At 45.2% G+C, this 18,924-nt stretch overlaps 1 protein-coding gene across 1 annotated transcript in view; it reads left to right on the top strand.

The window, feature by feature from the left end:
- LOC309553706 (DNA-directed DNA/RNA polymerase mu-like) overlaps window positions 1-18,924 on the top strand; it is a 185,739-nt gene that overhangs the window by 43,098 nt on the left and 123,717 nt on the right. The window contains exon 5 of the mRNA XM_082255082.1: window positions 8,527-8,697. Within this exon, the coding sequence (XP_082111208.1) occupies window positions 8,527-8,697 (171 nt within the window). The remainder of the gene's footprint in view (window positions 1-8,526; window positions 8,698-18,924) is intronic.

Genomic DNA, 18,924 nt, shown 5'->3' with positions numbered 1-18,924 from the left:
GGGATGTCCTAGCGTCCATAGACATCAAGGACGCCTATCTTCACATTCCCATTTTCGCAGGACATCAGCGTTTTCTACGCTTTTCCGTAGAGGAGAACCACTATCAGTTTGTGGCGTTACCTTTCGGTCTCGCCACGGCTCCGCGGGTCTTCACAAAGGTGTTGGCCCCAATGTTGGCACTTCTGCGCCAAAGAGGTATATCGATTCTAGGTTACCTAGACGATCTTCTGCTTCATGCAGAGTCTCCTCAGACCTTGCTACAAAACATAGAAATTACTATGATTTCTTTACAGGAATTCGGGTGGCTGGTGAACCAGCAAAAGTCATTTCTGGTTCCCACCCAGAGGCTCGAATATCTGGGTCTAATTCTAGACACTGTCAGGACGAGAGTTTTCCTTCCGGTAGGGAAACTTCGAAAGATTCAATCAGCAGTCCAGTTGTTACTGTCCAACAGCTGGTCTTCCCTTCGGACGTGCATGAGGGTTCTGGGGTTGATGGTGGCTTCATTCGAAGCAGTCCCATTTGCCCAGTCCCATACCCGAATTCTTCAGCAAGAGATTCTTCTCAGATGGAATCGGAATCCGGAATCCCTGGACAATCAGATACGATTGAACAAACAGACCAGAGAGTCTCTGGTTTGGTGGCTTCGGTCTCCAATGCTCAGCCAGGGAAAGTCATTTCTGCCAATATATTGGACGATAGTGACCACGGATGCCAGTCTATCCGGATGGGGAGGAATTCTTGGTCAGTTATCTGTCCAGGGACTTTGGTCCCCGGAAGAATCCAGGTTACCGATAAATGTATTGGAACTGAGAGCGATCAGACTTTGTCTGATTCACTGGACCGAGCAGCTCCAGGGCAGCCCGGTTCGGATCCAGTCGGACAATGCCACGGCCGTGGCTTATGTCAATCATCAGGGGGGCACCAAGAGTGTCCGAGCGGCCAAAGAAGTGGCTTGCATTCTTCGCTGGGCGGAACGATTTGTTCCAGCAATCTCTGCGGTGTTCATTCCGGGGGTGGAGAATTGGCAGGCAGATTATCTCAGCCGTCAGACCCTGGATCAGGGGGAATGGTCCCTCCATCCAGACGTTTTCCACCAGTTGTGCCTACGGTGGGGCACCCCGGATGTGGATCTGTTGGCATCACGATTCAACAGGAAAGTTCAGAGATTCGTGGCTCGCTCCCGCGATCCTCTAGCAGAAACCGCAGACGCACTGATCGCCCCGTGGGGGCAATACCAGCTAATATATGCCTTCCCTCCTCTCGCGTTACTGCCAAGACTTCTTCGCAGGGTAGAGGAGGAAGGAATCCCAGTAATCCTGGTAGCTCCGGACTGGCCTCATCGAGCTTGGTACGCCGACATGGTCAGACTGGTGGCGGACGTCCCATGGAGACTTCCTCTCAGGGAGGATCTACTGTCTCAGGGACCGATCTTCCATCCTGCTTTACGATCGCTGGCTTTAACGGCCTGGCTATTGAGACCCAGGTGCTGAAGGACAAAGGTTTGTCAGCTTCAGTTATTCCTACTCTAGTTGAAGCAAGGAAAGCGACTTCCAGAAAGATTTATCATCGCACATGGAAGTCCTACATTGCATGGTGTGAACCTTTGGGGTTCCGTCCTCGGTCTTATTCGATTAGTCGAATATTGGCTTTTCTGCAACAAGGGGTTGAGCAGAAACTGGCCTTGAGTACTATCAAGGGTCAGGTCTCAGCATTAGCCATCTTCTTTCAGAAGCCTTTGGCTACTCATTCCTTGGTGCGGAATTTCATCCAGGGGGTGCGACATCTGGCTCCGCCAGTGCACGCGCCGTTACCCCCCTGGGATCTTAATTTAGTGTTGTCGGTTCTTCAGAAACCTCCCTTTGAAGATATTAGGGAGATTCCTCTACCCACGTTGTCCCAGAAGGTGGCCTTCTTGGTGGCTATTACTTCTGCACGCAGGGTGTCAGAACTGGCCGCATTATTTTGTCGTTCACCATATCTGGTGGTTCATAGAGATAAGGTGGTTCTTCGTCCGAATCCATCCTTCCTACCAAAAGTGGTTTCAGAATTTCATCTGAATGAAGAAATCGTATTACCTTCCCTGTGTCCTAAGCCCAGTCATCCTCGGGAATTTGCTTTGCACTCCTTGGATGTGGTCCGGGCGATCAGGGTATACTTGAAAACGACAGACTCGTTTCGCAAGACGGATTCACTTTTTGTGATCCCAGATGGACCCAAAAAGGGGTTGCCTGCATCTGCCGCGACCATTTCCAGATGGATCAGACAGACGGTAGTGCAGGCTTATTCTATTAAGGGTCGGGAGCCCCCGTTCCCTGTTAAGGCGCACTCCACTCGGGCACTTAGTGCGTCATGGGCCTTTCGCCATCAGGCGTCAGTGGTCCAGGTGTGCAAGGCGGCTACCTGGTCGTCGGTGCATACCTTCTCTAAACATTATAAAGTTGATGTAATGGCATCGTCTGATGCCTCATTTGGCCGCAAGGTTTTGCAGGCCGCAATTTGAGGAGACCAGTGGTCTACCTCGAGGGTTTTTTTCCGTTGGAAAATTTTTTCTTTAGCCTCATTCTTTGTTTATAATGAGCCTTTAAAACTTCTAGTTTGGCACCGGTTGGGCCTTCTAGATTGGATTTGATTTTGTCAATCCCACCCCTCATTTGTGGCACTGCTTCTGGATGTCCCAGCTCTTGAGAATCAAGAAGACTACGTCTGTCAATGAGCGATAGAGAAAAATGGATTTTTGTAAGAACTTACCGTAAAATCCTTTTCTCTTAAGCTCATTGACAGACGTAGTACCCGCCCCTCTATCATTGAGTTGGGTTGGGTTAAATTCTCTGTACTGCTTTAAACAGAACTGATTCCCTGTAGCAGAGAGAGGGAGGATATACCCTCAGGGACTGCCCCTAGGGTGGAGCCAGAACGTTTTGTCATTCTGCCTAGTCCTACTCCTGCGGAGACAACATAACCCAGCTCTTGAGAATCAAGAAGACTACGTCTGTCAATGAGCTTAAGAGAAAAGGATTTTACGGTAAGTTCTTACAAAAATACATTTTTTTTTTCAAAAAAAATCGCATTTGGAAGACTGCTGCGCAAATATGGTGTGATAAAAAATATTGCAACGATCTCCATTTTATTCTATAGGGTCTCTGCTAAAAAAAAATATATAATGTTTGGGGGTTCCAAGTAGTTTTCTAGCAAAAAAAATGATTTTAGCTTGTAAACACCAAGTGTCAAAAATAGGCCCAGTCTTAAAGTGGATAAATGGACAACTTTGTGTAAAGCGCTACTTGGATGTTAGGCCTATGTATGTGGCCAGGCTGTGAAAAAGTGTTACACATGTGGTATCGCCATACTCAGGAGGAATAGCAGAATGCATTTTGGGGTGAAATTTTTGCTATGTACATGCTATGTGTTAGAAATATTGCATAAATGGACAGCTTTGTTTAAAAAAAATGTGTTTTCATTTTCTTTCCACATTTTCCAAAAACTTGTGGAAAAAAATGACATATTCAAAAGAGTCATTATGCCTCAAAAATTATACGTTGGGCTGTTTGCTTTCCAAAATGGGGTCATTTTATGGGGGTTTCCATTGTCCTGGTGCTCCAGGGCCTTCAAAAGTGCGATAGGTTGTCAGGAAATTATATGTGTAATTTGTGCTCCTAGAATGCCGGACGCTGCTACTTGGATGTTAGGCCTCTGTATGTGGCCAGGCTGTGAAAAAGTCTCACACATGTGGTATCGCCATACTCAGGAGGAGTAGTAGAATGTGTTTTGGGGTGTAGTTGCAAGTATACATGTGCTGTGTGGGAGAAATAACCTGTTAATACGGCAATTTGTAAAATAAAAAATCTTCATTTTGCAAAGCATTGTGGGAAAAAATTACAACTTCAAAAAAACTCACCATGCCCCTTATTAAATACCTTGGAATGTCTACTTTCCAAAAAGGGGTCATTTGGGGGGTATTTGTACTTTCCTGACTTTTTAGTGTCTCAAGAAATGAGATGGGCCTTCAGTACATCAGGTGTGATCAAGTGTGATCAATTTTCAATGATTCGCACCATAGCTTGTGGACTCTATAACTTTCACAAAGACCAAATAATATACACTTATTTGGGTTATTTTTACCAAAGATAAGTAGCAGTATAAATTTTGGCCAAAATTTGTGAAGAAAAATGACTAATTTGCAAAATTTTATGACAGAAACAAAGAAAAATGCGTTTTTTCACGATATTTTCACTCTTTTTTTATTTATAGCACAAAAAATAAAAAACCCAGTATTGATCAAATACCATCAAAAGAAAGCTCTATTTGTATGAAAAAAAGGACACAAATTTTGTATGGGTACAGTGTTGCATGACTGAGTAATTCTCAGTCAAAGTGTGAGAGCGCTGAAAGCTGAAAATCGGTCTGGGCAGGAAGGGGGTGAAAGTGCACTGTAGGCAAGTGGTTAAAGGGAATCCAGCGTACTTTCATTGAGTCTTTGTGCTGTCCCCGTACACATTGTGCTGTGACCATGCCGTATAGTCCGGCTTCCCCTGTCCGCCCCCTCACCTGGCTCTGCCGCTTCTCCTCCGGCTCGGACGACGACTCCTCATCCTCCACCGTCACATCTCCAGCTGGGAAGGCCGCGGCTGCCCCGGACCCTCCCGGGGCCAGAGCACTGATAGCTCTGCTCTCCTCCTCTCCCGCGAGGAGCTCCGTGTCCCACAAGCCCGGCCGCCGCCGCCACTCATCAAGCCCCACCCCCGGAACTGACGTCATTAGCAATCGATTTTGCAGTCACCCCGAATCGATGCAGAATCGCGAAGGGTCGCATCGCGATGCATCGATTCGGCGATTATATTCCGCAGGCCTAATAACCAGACCCTGTTACCGATCATATTGAAAGGGTCATAAGGGGTCAAAAAACAATAAACAAACAAATAAACCAACACATACATCAACTGGACGAAAAAAAAAAAAATGTTTTTGTATATATGTGCAGAAGGAGAAAGGAGGGACCAATGAGGGGGAAATACGAAGGAGGGGATCAGTCCGTCTTGCCAGAAATAAAACCCTGTAGAAATGGCCTGAAGCTTTCCATCTCATTGAGGCCTGGCCGAACAGTTGCATTGAGAGTCCGGATCCAACGGGCCTCCCTCTGGAGCAATAGCTTGTTCCAATCACCCCCTCTTGGTGGAATGTGAATGCGGTCCAACACCGTGAAGTTGACATGAGGCATATGGTAATGATGGTCCCAGGCAACATGTCTACCTAGAGGCAGATAGAGGTTCCTAATCCTCATGCTGGCCAGATGTTTGTTGGCCCGAGCCTGGAACTCCTGCTTCGTCTTCCCCACGTAGAAGGAACCGCATTCACATTCCACCAAGTAGACCACTCCCCTGGTTCTACAATTAGCAAAATGTCTTAATTTAAAACCTTTCCCATTGGGGAGGGTAAATTTCACTCTCCTCTGGATGAAGGGGCATAAGGAGCATGCTCCACAAGGGTAAGTACCCCAAGTTTTGCAAGGATCACTACTGGATTCACTATGAACAAGCATCTCCCCAATGGAGCCTGCTCTCCTGAAGACAACCGAAGGCCTCTCCATAATAAATTTGGATAGAGTTTGATCACCTGTAAGGATACCCCAATGTTTTTCAAGAACCTTATGTATGTTCATGTGCTCATTCGAATAACAAGTGATCATTCTCACCTTTTCCTCTCCTTTCTGCTTATGGGGTTTGAAAATTTAGATTCTTTCTCTCCAGATTCTTAACATTATTAAAGGTCTTTCTGAGGCACAATTTAGTGTAGCCTCTAGCCAAAAACCTCTGGGTAAGATTGTCTGCCTCCGTTTGAAAATCCTCAGGGGTTGAACAGTTTCGTCGTGCCCTGATAAACTGACTATAAGGAATAGATTTCTTAAGTGGCTCAGGATGGAAACTGCCGGCGTGAAGGATGGTATTGCCGGCAGTTTCCTTGCTGTATAGCCTACTCATTAGTTGTCCCTCATCATCCCTGAAGATGGTCAAATCCAAAAAGTTAATTTGATGGTAATTGTAGATCATAGTGAAAAACAAGTTGAAATTGTTGCTGTTGAGATGATGTAGAAAATCATGGAGGAGAGCAGGGGAGCCATCCCAGATGAGGAACACGTCTATATACCTTTGCCATATAAGTACATGGCAAGTGTATATAGACATGTCCTCATCTGAGAAGATAGAGCGCTCCCACTCCCCAAGGTACAAATTGGCATAGGTGGGGGCACAACTGGTCCCCATAGCCACTCCCTGCACCTGGAGGTAGTGGGAGCCCCTAAAGAAAAATGTTGTTTCTCAGAATAAAATCCACCATGGATATAATGAAATTGTTAAGTGCCCAATCATCCGTTACTTTCTGGTCAAGAACTTGTCTGACCGCAGATAACTAAATGGGCTGACTGGGGGATTTGTAAATTCTCAATAATTTGGAGCAAATGCAAAGTGTCCCTTGTGTACGAGGTCAGACTAGAGACGTGTGGCCGTAAGTAGGAGTCTATAATCTCACTAATGCCCTCTGTGATGCTGCCATTCCCTGAGATGATAGGCTCAAGCTTTCAGTGACGCATGGAGAGGCTGAGCCAGCTACAGGTCCTAGTATCTGGGTGGACATTAAAGTCGGGATCTCTTCAGAGCCTGGATTGGTTCAGTGACCTCAATCGTCAGCAGACTTCAGCTTGCTATTGGCTGAATATGGGTCATGGGGTGCAGAACTAAGTGCACTCCTGGGACCCACAGGAAAAGTAGAGACAATAGGGCTTTGGCCCTACTTCTGTGTGTGTGTGTGTGTTTTTTTGTGTGTTTTTTGTGTGTTTTTTGTGTGTTTTTTGTGTGTTTTTTTTTTTTTTTTTTTTTTTTTTACATTCCTAATGAAACCAAAGGTGCAGAAGCAGAAATTCATATGCATGGTGTCCTTGGTGTTTTACGGCTTGTTTACACCGTGTGCATTGACCTGTGTTAGTATTCACAGCTCAACGCAGGATCACTGCTATGGTACATAGAAAAAATTTTGCCCTGTTTATAATGCTACCTTGAGGTGGGTTGCAGTGTATTGTGTAAAAATTAAAAACCTAAAGAGTCGTGCTATATAAAATTTTAATCAATTTAAGCACAACATGAAAATATAATGCACCAATAATTGCAAAAATAAAACCCAAAAAAAAAGATTGTAAAAAGACAATCCGGTGAAAAAAAATTGTTAATCATAAAATGAAAAAGCAATAAGATGAAATAAAGTCCTCCTCATCTGTAACCAGAATCAAGACAATTGAGTGTAGTATCAAGACAATTAAATGTAGTCCCCATCCATCACCGAAATGTGAAATCTTGGCTAGAACACCACCACCTATATTAAGTAAAAATGTCTGCTTACCAGCTATATGGGACCTTCTATACGGCAGGTCAGCAGCACTTAAGGCTACACACCCAGCCGGGGCCTTTCAATACCACTCTTATGGAATCCCCTCAGAGCCAAAGGTGCAGGTCAGCCAGATGGTGCCCCGGACAATGACATTCTGTGATGAAACGCGTAGGTTGGAGTGTCGTGCTGACCTTGTGTTCTTCAGTTCCCAGAAGTGTGTGTTGCTTGTGCTTTGCCGGCTGGCGAGATTGTGTTACTAAGGAGTTTTAACTACTGTATTGTGCAACCTTACCTTTTTTATTAAAATTTACCATTCGATTTTTACACATTTTTTGGAATGAAATCCTGGAGGCAATATCTGGGAGGCAATATCTGGATGAAGCGCACCTTTGGCAGGTCCCATATAGCTGGTAAGCGGGCATTTTTACCATATACAGGTGGTGGGGTTTTATCCAAGATTTTACATTTCGGTGATGGATGGGGACTACACAATTGTCTTGATATTCTGGTCACATATGAGGACTTTATTTCATCTTATTTCTCTTTCATTTCATGATCCACAGTTTGTTTTTTAATCTATTCTATCGGATTGTATCTTTTTACAATAATTTTATTGGACTTTATTTTTGCAATCATTGGTGCATTATATTTTCATGTTGTGTCTAAATTGAATATGTTGAATATGTTATGACTGTGAATATATCTCACAGTAGAGTTGCAGCTTGTCTTTTTTTTCTTTTCGCTTTTCAGAATTGATTATTTGATTTAATATTCTTAAGCGCAGTTTTTCTGCAACACACCGCAGCTCACCTGAACTCGCGATCCGTCAATGCACTGCAACTTTGCTGCAGTGTATAGGAATTAATGACATTTTACGTGTGACATTTCAATAAAGTGAAAGAGTAAATCGTGCCATGCATTGTAACAACACATGGCACTGTCTCATACTGAGGCTGCACACTTGACTCCAACCCACATGCTAAAACAAATCCTATTTGGTTTTACGTTTAATTTAATGTAGACATTTATTGCTCCTTAACAGAACTATGTTCTCATGTAGTTTAGGAATAAAAGTGTGTGTGTTTGTTTGTTTTTCTTTTTTGTTTTTTTAATAGCCTTAACTTTTTTTTTTTTTTTTACAATTTTAAGGATGCCCTGGAGATATTGGCACGAGCAGCTTTTTTCCAAGGATCAGAGGTTCGACATCTTGGTTTCACCAGAGCAGCATCCACACTGAAGTCTCTGCCCTATAAAATACAGTCTGTAGAAGAAGCTGAAGATCTGCCATGGTGTGGTGGGCACTGCAAGTCCGTTATCCAGGTATCTGTTGATCATTAAGATTTTTGGCAATTAAGACATTACTGAGAAAACTGGAAAAAAATGTGGCGCTGTTTCCCCTTAAAAAGCTGAATTCACATGTCCTGTACCAGTTTGACTAAAATCTGCAATTTTGGTTACTTTTGCCAACATAGCAATTACCTATTATTGCTATTCCACCATTTATAAATCTCCCCTGTTGAAGAAATTTGACAATTTGACTTTACAACCTCTTTAAAGAAGGCCATAGATAGTGTAGAAAAAATATTGATAAAAAACTGAGTAGCTGAGGTGGTACTCTCAAGCCAGACTAGGTATGTCGGCGAGAAAGCACTTGGATACGTACCACACGGTCAGATGGGACCGGGAACCCAGCGCAACCTAAGATATGAGGACAAAAAAGGTAGAGAGGTGGAGGGACAAGATTTTCCCTCCGTGAATGGTTGCAATGAGGGGCTCACAGGGATATAGGTGCAGACAAAAAAAGCTTTAATGGTGAAGATAAACACACATAAAAAATATAAACAGGTAAATCTAATCAATAAAAGAGGTGTGGAAGCTCATCAGGTGAACTGTTTGACTCCGTGGACCCCTTGGGGGTCAGAATGGTACAGACAGCAATAAAACACATTGAGGTCCCCACCCACCCAGTCCCAGTATGCACTGTTGTTGGCGGGCTTAGTGTGATTAGTCGAGGAAACACGACCTGAAAATCACTCAGGAAGCCCGAGCAACTGTGCTGTGGCCAGGAGGGAACTATGGTGGGCCCGTGGAGGGAAAGTACATGGGGATGCCAATAAAGTGTGGGGAGGCACCTGAAAAAAATCTTGTAAATATTGATATGACGTCATGTCAAAAAGTATCATCAGTGCATCACAAAAATTGGACAAAGTAAAGCATCATTGTCTCATGTAGTAACAGACAACACGGGCCTGCTCCCTATGATGTAAGTCTCATTTCCTGGCTGAGAGCCTCCAAGGAAACCTAGCCCAACGGGGCAGTGCACGGAATGGTGGTGCTGGGAGGGATCGTGGCTTAACCAGCCGTTTTGCTTAATCAGCAAGTACCAAAAAAGGTAGGATATGTTGGGGGGATCCGGGCTTAACCAGCCACTTTGCTAGGACAGCAAAATAGATGAATGTTTGTTTCCTAAAAGGGATCTCCCGTGTGAGTAGAGGTAGGGCTGTATAATAGTCCCAAATAATGGCTTATCGCCAGAGATACTGGTTCACTGGGTGGCTGATCCACAAGTTGGCAGTGCCTGAACAGCTCAGACGTCTAGAGTCTGCATGAGAAAAGTCCCGGTCAGACCATTGGCTGGAGCTGCTAAAGGTTCCGGGGATGAGGTGTAGCGACCATGTATAACTGATGATCCAAAGTTGGATGTGTATTAAGGAAAGTGTTGGTCTTACCAGATATCACCCGTGCTCATCCAGGATAACAGGGATGGAGGTAGCATACTCCGCTCTTAGGTCACAGTCAGGGCAGGCAGACGCAGATGAAGGATGATTCGGCTGTCCGATGGATTTGTAACTGCCAGTGGCGTTGTGGCCTCTACCATCGAGGAAACTGCAGGGGCAGACTCAGTTCCGTGTCCGGGTGCAGTCCTGGTGCTGTTTCCGGGTCACGGTGGAAGTATACAGCCAGTCCGGTGCGATCTCCTACGGGGACGAAGGGTGGGCGGGGCGTCAACGTGTGATGTCGACGCGTTTCGCGTGCTAACGCACGCTTCCTCAGGACGTCATCACGTTCTCCGGGGTACGTTTATATAGGCTGAAACCATGGTGACAGCAATCAACAATTAGATCTTCCCGGAGATGTTAAGACTGAGGCCATCTGGTGGTATAAATGTGGTACTACCACCACTTTACCACAGCGGTACAGTCTGGTATTGGTTCCCGATGTCGGTCAATTTGACCATATAAAAGACCTGGCGGTGAAGGGTAATAAAAGTCCAGTACAGGGGAGGGGGCGGGAGGAGGGGGGGGAAACAAGGCCGTCTCACAAGACATAGTGTCGAGGTCTATGTAGTTTACACTTTTGCTTAACAATAACCGGGTTAGTAAATAACCATATAGTGTATAGACAAAGTAAAAACATAAATAGACACTAAGGTAAACATATATTCCCACTAGTAATTTGGCATGAGCCGGGGTACAACTCTAATGCAGAGCATGGTCATCAAGGCAGGAGGTAGTGTACTGAAAGCAATTAGATGGCCTAAACCATGCTATTAGTTGAGTAAAGGGTGTACTGTCCTACAGTATGGATACTCAGGAGGGCAGAAAAAATATATATATATACAAATGATGGGAATAATGATACTATTTAGGAAGCGGCCCCTGATTAAGGGGGAACAGGGGGCAAACAGCTCATGAAGGGGGGGAGATTTAGCCATGGCTATTACAGGTCCTATAAACTAGTAGTGAGGATAAAGAGGCTAGGGGCTATGTTTAGGGGTCCAGGAAGACCTTGAGGCTTAGTTCCTTGTTGAGCCCATATGGTGTAAGTGTGGAAAGCCGGAAAATCCAGGCTTTTTCAGCCCGAAGGAGTGCTTTGTCAAAGTCACCCCTGCGGGGTGAAATATTGAGGGCCCAGAACCCCTTAACTCTTAGGCCCCTGGGGTTACCTCCGTGATATTCATTGAAATGCTCTGCAAGTGGGGTGTCCTCTTTCGGCCTTATGCTTTTTAAGTGTTCCCCTATTCTGATTCTCAGAGTCCTTTTTGTCTTGCCTATGTAGTGTTTGCCACATGGGCAAGTGATCTGGTATAGGAGTTTAGATGTACTGCAATTAATGAAGGAGGTTATCCTGAATTCTTTCTTGCCAGTTGAATCAAAGAAGACTGAGCTTTTTTCGACATATTTGCAAATGTGGCAGTGTCCACATGGGTACATACCCTTAAATTTGGGTAGGTCTGACAGCCAGTTACCATGAGATTGAGTTTTAGTGAATTCTGAATGCACCAGGTGATCACTTAGGTTCTTGGCTCTCCTGGCCACTAGAAGTGGTCTTGGGCCTACAATTTTCCTCAATCTTTCAGTGTTTTGTAGCACGTGCCAGTGTCGTTCTAGGATACTACGTACTTCACCCCATTGGGTACCAAATTTGGTGATTAGTCTCGGTGGTGTCATTGTTTGGTCATTAATCTTGGGATTAGGTGTAAGGAGTTGGTCACGTGTTCTTTGTCCGGCTTGTCTTTTGGCTCTGCGAAGAGTGCGGTGGGAATATCCTCGTTCTCTAAATCGTTGGTAAAGTTTTTTGGCCTCTTTAATGTATTCACTGTATTTGGTACAATTGCGTTTAAGTCTTATGAACTGACCAACTGGAATGCCCCTCTTCAGAGCAGTAGGGTGTAGACTATCTGCCCTAAGGAGGGTATTGGCAGCCGTTTGTTTCCTAAATGTGGAAGTGACTAATCTCCCATTCTCCAGATTAATTTTTAGATCAAGAAATGAGATACATTCCTTATTCCAGGTGTAGGTGAGGTGGATATTCCGAGGATTATTATTGAGTTCGGTCAGAAACTCTTGGAGCTGATTTATTGTGCCATTCCAGACCAGCAGCACATCGTCTATGTACCTAAGCCATGTGAGTGCATGGCTCTGGTACATAGACGAGGCGTATACTGTCTCTTCCTCCCACAGTCCCAGATGCAGGCAGGCATAGGAGGGGGCCCAAGGTGCCCCCATAGCTGTGCCTCTGATTTGCTGATAATATTTGCCCGCAAACTGAAAGAAATTGTGGGACAGGGCAAAATCCAAGATGTCCACAAGAAATTCATTTTGTGCTGCACATAGGGGGAACTTTTTCTCGAGGAAGTGATAGGTGGCTAGTATGCCCCAGGCATTGGGGATGGAGGTGTATAGAGATTCCACGTCTATTCCTACCAAGATCACTTCCCCTTCAAAGTATAAGTCCCGGATTTTATTCAAAACGTCACCCGTGTCCCTGACATAGGAGGGTAAGTTACAGACTAACTCCTTGATGAGGGAATCAAGAAATTTCCCCACTTTCTCCAGAGGACCCCCTACTGCTGAGACTATGGGTCTCCCAGGGGGGTCCCGAATGTTCTTATGTATTTTCGGGATTATATAGAGAGTGGGGATATTGTAGTCAGTCACCTTCAGGAATTTTAGCTCCTTATTCGTGATAAGGCCTGCTTCTCTGGCAAATTTGAGTTTTTCATTCAATTTCGCCTGGACTTTAGGGAAGGGCGTCTCTTTGAGTTTATTGTAGGTGGATTGGTCTGAGAGAAGTCTATTTGCTTCCATTTCATAAGAAGCCTCAGAGAGCAGAACGACATTACCGCCCTTGTCACTCTTTTTGATCACTAGCCCCTTGGCCTCTTTTAGTTCTTTTAGGGCCGTTCTCTCGTCACAGGTAAGATTGTCAGGTGGCGACCATTCCCAACAAATCTTTTTGAGGTCTTCTTCAACAAGAGTGGCAAAGACATTAAGCCACTTGTTGTTTCTAAACTTGGGCATTGTGGTAGACCGTATACGGATGTTCGCCTTTCTAAGGTCAGGGGAAGAATCCAGGGATTCGTCATCACTGGATTCATTTTCGTCAAGTAATGATGTGAGAATTTCTATGGCCTCCTGGTCATTCGATTGTGACCCCTGTTGGTCACCATCAGAATTCATATCAGTAGCGTGAAGTAGTCTGTAGTAAATTTTTCTTAGGAAGAGACAGAGATCTTTGTATACCTCAAAGTGATCCATATTGTTTACTGGTGAGAAGGAGAGTCCCTTCTCCAGTAGATCAATGTGTCTCTGATCCACAGGGAAGTCAGACAGATTGATCACTTTTTGGTCCTTTGAGTCCGAGGAGGGAGCTAGAGCAAGGACCGGGGTTGGATTTGGACTCAAATTTGAATTAGGAGAAGTTATAACGGGGACCAGCATGTTATTTTGTTGATTTATCTCCGCTTCCCGGATCGTGTTCTCCGTTCTCCCATCTCCACTCTTTCTCCTCCGCTTGCCTCTCCTCTTCCTCTTCCTCTTCCCCCTGCCTTTTTGGATGTTTTCTTTAGGATACCTTTTATGGCCGCAGGGTGATTGTCCAGATCTCCCTGAGAGTCTTGTCCTAAAGAAGTCACTGACCTCTCATCGTCATCACTTCCCGAGAAGGTCGAGTCGTTCCAAGATCTGTTCCTTTGTGTGCTACCTCTCCTACGTGACCTACCTCTCCTAGAGGTGAGATCGAAGATTTCCCCAGTTTCCCAATCTCCTAAGTCCCTCTGAAATTTGGATTGCTTGGTACTGCGTAGATTTTTTTGTACCTTCTCGATTTCTTTCTTAAGATATTCGTTCTGCTGTTCGAATTCCTCGAGATCTTTCAGTGGTTCAAGTTTTTCCGTAGTTAATTTAATCTCCTGTTCTAAATCTGCCAGCTGGATTTTCTCTTCCTCGATAATGAGCTTCATTACATCAAGCCCATGCTGTATGCAGACAGCTTTCCATTTTTGTAGAAACCTATCCGTATGCAGATGTGTTGCTGGTATCACTCTCTCCCTTAAACCTCTTGGGATAATACCCTGTTCTACATATGATTCAAGGGAGAGAATATCCCATTTTCGGTTAAGTGACTTGACTAGTAATTTCTTATGTTCCTTAAATTGTGATTTAAGGTTTTCTCCAATAGTTTCTTCAGGTGTCAAGTTTTTCCCAAATGTTGCCCTAATCTCTGCATCAAAGTTGTCCCCAAGGACAAATGCCATGATAGACTAAAAAGTACAGTAAAACCTATGAACCGCCAGGTAATAAAATACACTGAGAACACGTCTGAACCCCAAAAGAGGGTCCACAGAGTCAAAATATCTTCATCCGAGTCTGCTAGTAACCACCAGCTTTTCTCAGTTAAAGTAGATTCATTGGGAATCCGGGTAACATGGCAGAAAAAATATTGATAAAAAACTGAGTAGCTGAGGTGGTACTCTCAAGCCAGACTAGGTATGTCGGCGAGAAAGCACTTGGATACGTACCACACGGTCAGATGGGACCGGGAACCCAGCGCAACCTAAGATATGAGGACAAAAAAGGTAGAGAGGTGGAGGGACAAGATTTTCCCTCCGTGAATGGTTGCAATGAGGGGCTCACAGGGATATAGGTGCAGACAAAAAAAGCTTTAATGGTGAAGATAAACACACATAAAAAATATAAACAGGTAAATCTAATCAATAAAAGAGGTGTGGAAGCTCATCAGGTGAACTGTTTGACTCCGTGGACCCCTTGGGGGTCAGAATGGTACAGACAGCAATAAAACACATTGAGGTCCCCACCCACCCAGTCCCAGTATGCACTGTTGTTGGCGGGCTTAGTGTGATTAGTCGAGGAAACACGACCTGAAAATCACTCAGGAAGCCCGAGCAACTGTGCTGTGGCCAGGAGGGAACTATGGTGGGCCCGTGGAGGGAAAGTACATGGGGATGCCAATAAAGTGTGGGGAGGCACCTGAAAAAAATCTTGTAAATATTGATATGACGTCATGTCAAAAAGTATCATCAGTGCATCACAAAAATTGGACAAAGTAAAGCATCATTGTCTCATGTAGTAACAGACAACACGGGCCTGCTCCCTATGATGTAAGTCTCATTTCCTGGCTGAGAGCCTCCAAGGAAACCTAGCCCAACGGGGCAGTGCACGGAATGGTGGTGCTGGGAGGGATCGTGGCTTAACCAGCCGTTTTGCTTAATCAGCAAGTACCAAAAAAGGTAGGATATGTTGGGGGGATCCGGGCTTAACCAGCCACTTTGCTAGGACAGCAAAATAGATGAATGTTTGTTTCCTAAAAGGGATCTCCCGTGTGAGTAGAGGTAGGGCTGTATAATAGTCCCAAATAATGGCTTATCGCCAGAGATACTGGTTCACTGGGTGGCTGATCCACAAGTTGGCAGTGCCTGAACAGCTCAGACGTCTAGAGTCTGCATGAGAAAAGTCCCGGTCAGACCATTGGCTGGAGCTGCTAAAGGTTCCGGGGATGAGGTGTAGCGACCATGTATAACTGATGATCCAAAGTTGGATGTGTATTAAGGAAAGTGTTGGTCTTACCAGATATCACCCGTGCTCATCCAGGATAACAGGGATGGAGGTAGCATACTCCGCTCTTAGGTCACAGTCAGGGCAGGCAGACGCAGATGAAGGATGATTCGGCTGTCCGATGGATTTGTAACTGCCAGTGGCGTTGTGGCCTCTACCATCGAGGAAACTGCAGGGGCAGACTCAGTTCCGTGTCCGGGTGCAGTCCTGGTGCTGTTTCCGGGTCACGGTGGAAGTATACAGCCAGTCCGGTGCGATCTCCTACGGGGACGAAGGGTGGGCGGGGCGTCAACGTGTGATGTCGACGCGTTTCGCGTGCTAACGCACGCTTCCTCAGGACGTCATCACGTTCTCCGGGGTACGTTTATATAGGCTGAAACCATGGTGACAGCAATCAACAATTAGATCTTCCCGGAGATGTTAAGACTGAGGCCATCTGGTGGTATAAATGTGGTACTACCACCACTTTACCACAGCGGTACAGTCTGGTATTGGTTCCCGATGTCGGTCAATTTGACCATATAAAAGACCTGGCGGTGAAGGGTAATAAAAGTCCAGTACAGGGGAGGGGGCGGGAGGAGGGGGGGGAAACAAGGCCGTCTCACAAGACATAGTGTCGAGGTCTATGTAGTTTACACTTTTGCTTAACAATAACCGGGTTAGTAAATAACCATATAGTGTATAGACAAAGTAAAAACATAAATAGACACTAAGGTAAACATATATTCCCACTAGTAATTTGGCATGAGCCGGGGTACAACTCTAATGCAGAGCATGGTCATCAAGGCAGGAGGTAGTGTACTGAAAGCAATTAGATGGCCTAAACCATGCTATTAGTTGAGTAAAGGGTGTACTGTCCTACAGTATGGATACTCAGGAGGGCAGAAAAAATATATATATATACAAATGATGGGAATAATGATACTATTTAGGAAGCGGCCCCTGATTTTCTCATGCAGACTCTAGACGTCTGAGCTGTTCAGGCACTGCCAACTTGTGGATCAGCCACCCAGTGAACCAGTATCTCTGGCGATAAGCCATTATTTGGGACTATTATACAGCCCTACCTCTACTCACACGGGAGATCCCTTTTAGGAAACAAACATTCATCTATTTTGCTGTCCTAGCAAAGTGGCTGGTTAAGCCCGGATCCCCCCAACATATCCTACCTTTTTTGGTACTTGCTGATTAAGCAAAACGGCTGGTTAAGCCACGATCCCTCCCAGCACCACCATTCCGTGCACTGCCCCGTTGGGCTAGGTTTCCTTGGAGGCTCTCAGCCAGGAAATGAGACTTACATCATAGGGAGCAGGCCCGTGTTGTCTGTTACTACATGAGACAATGATGCTTTACTTTGTCCAATTTTTGTGATGCACTGATGATACTTTTTGACATGACGTCATATCAATATTTACAAGATTTTTTTCAGGTGCCTCCCCACACTTTATTGGCATCCCCATGTACTTTCCCTCCACGGGCCCACCATAGTTCCCTCCTGGCCACAGCACAGTTGCTCGGGCTTCCTGAGTGATTTTCAGGTCGTGTTTCCTCGACTAATCACACTAAGCCCGCCAACAACAGTGCATACTGGGACTGGGTGGGTGGGGACCTCAATGTGTTTTATTGCTGTCTGTACCATTCTGACCCCCAAGGGGTCCACGGAGTCAAACAGTTCACCTGATGAGCTTCCACACCTCTTTTATTGATTAGATTTACCTGTTTATATTTTTTATGTGTGTTTATCTTCACCATTAAAGCTTTTTTTGTCTGCACCTATATCCCTGTGAGCCCCTCATTGCAACCATCCATAGATAGTGTAAATCACTTTGGTTGCAGGAAAGTAATTCAAACAATTTCCCCCATTAACACAGACAATGCTGACAGGAATCCCTCCTTCCGACATCATGTTCTTCTGGCGGGGGGGGGGGGGGGGGGGAAGACAGTGGTTATTGCTAGCAGTTGCTTGCAAACAGTGTTGCCAACCATCAGTATTTTTACTGGCAGCCAGTAGAAAACGGGCACACTTCTCCTGCCAGTAAATGCCAGTGACAGAAAAAGGTTGCCAGTAAAAAATATATCTGTGACACTTGAAACTGCACATGTGCAGTTCTGGGCTGGAGTTAGCCTGGACCATTGAAATGCTGGTACTGTGTGTTCGGGCGTCTCCAGCATGGGATGGGTCTAGCGGAGGTGGTGCCATGTGATGTCATGCAAGTGAACCAAGCGGAGTGGCTGGAGCCCCGTGTACGGGTCTGCTGGATTGGAGTAAATCAAGCCAGGAGCGAGACGGTCAGTGCTGTTTGGACTGGAGTGGACTGAAGGCACCACCTGGCATGGAGAGAGACTGTACTGAATTCACAAAATAAAACCGAGGGCGCACAGGCCTAGTGCATTGTCCTCAATATAAATCTGTAATAAGTAAAAGAGGGCTCTGAGAAAGAGACAAGGCCTCGAAACGCATTACCCTGCTGTACTGCTGGATAGTTGATCCGTTATGTGATATGTCTCATCGTGGACCTAAAGCTGCTTTCTTTTATGAAAAGCTGTGACAGGTGCGTTTTATTTGTGAGTATAATACTTACCTCTTATTAAAGGTTTATATTGATGAATGCACTAGGCCTGTTGATCTGTTGATCAATTGATCTGTTTTATTTGTAAATTTTAGCACATTGACTTCCCCAGTCTCTTAAAGGGCAGCAAGGCATGAAATATCCAGATGAGCCAGGATTAGAGTCTAGACCAGAACCACGTTTGGGCCCACTTTCAATGCGGAAAATTTTGTGTTTGTCGTGTACTATGTCATAGAGACTGTCACTTTGACTCAGGATGGGACGTGTCGGTGGGGTGTCATCTGTGCTGCTTCACACTACTGTCAGTGCCACTGTGAGAGTCAATTTCATGTGTGAGCCGCCCATTCTAATTTCTTGCCCTCCTGAGTTCTGTCCCTGAGCCACTTACTATATCAAAAATTTAAAATAAATGTTTCTCTAGCGCTCATTGACAGACGTAGTCCTCGGTGATACACCACCTTCGGGTTATGTTGCCTCCACAGGAGCAGGACTAGACAGGAAATTAAAAAGCTCTGGCCACACCCCAGGGGCAGTCCCAGAGGGTATATCCTCTCTCTCTCTGCCTCAGCAAATCAGTTATTTTCTGTCTAGTTAGGAGTAAGGACCTAGACACCTTGCTG

The sequence above is a fragment of the Pelophylax lessonae genome, assembly GCF_965119305.1.
Source record: "Pelophylax lessonae genome assembly, chromosome: 4".
Lineage (NCBI taxonomy): Eukaryota > Metazoa > Chordata > Amphibia > Anura > Ranidae > Pelophylax > Pelophylax lessonae.
Note: the sequence above shows the minus strand (reverse complement) of the source record. Positions and strands in the feature narration are given on the sequence as shown.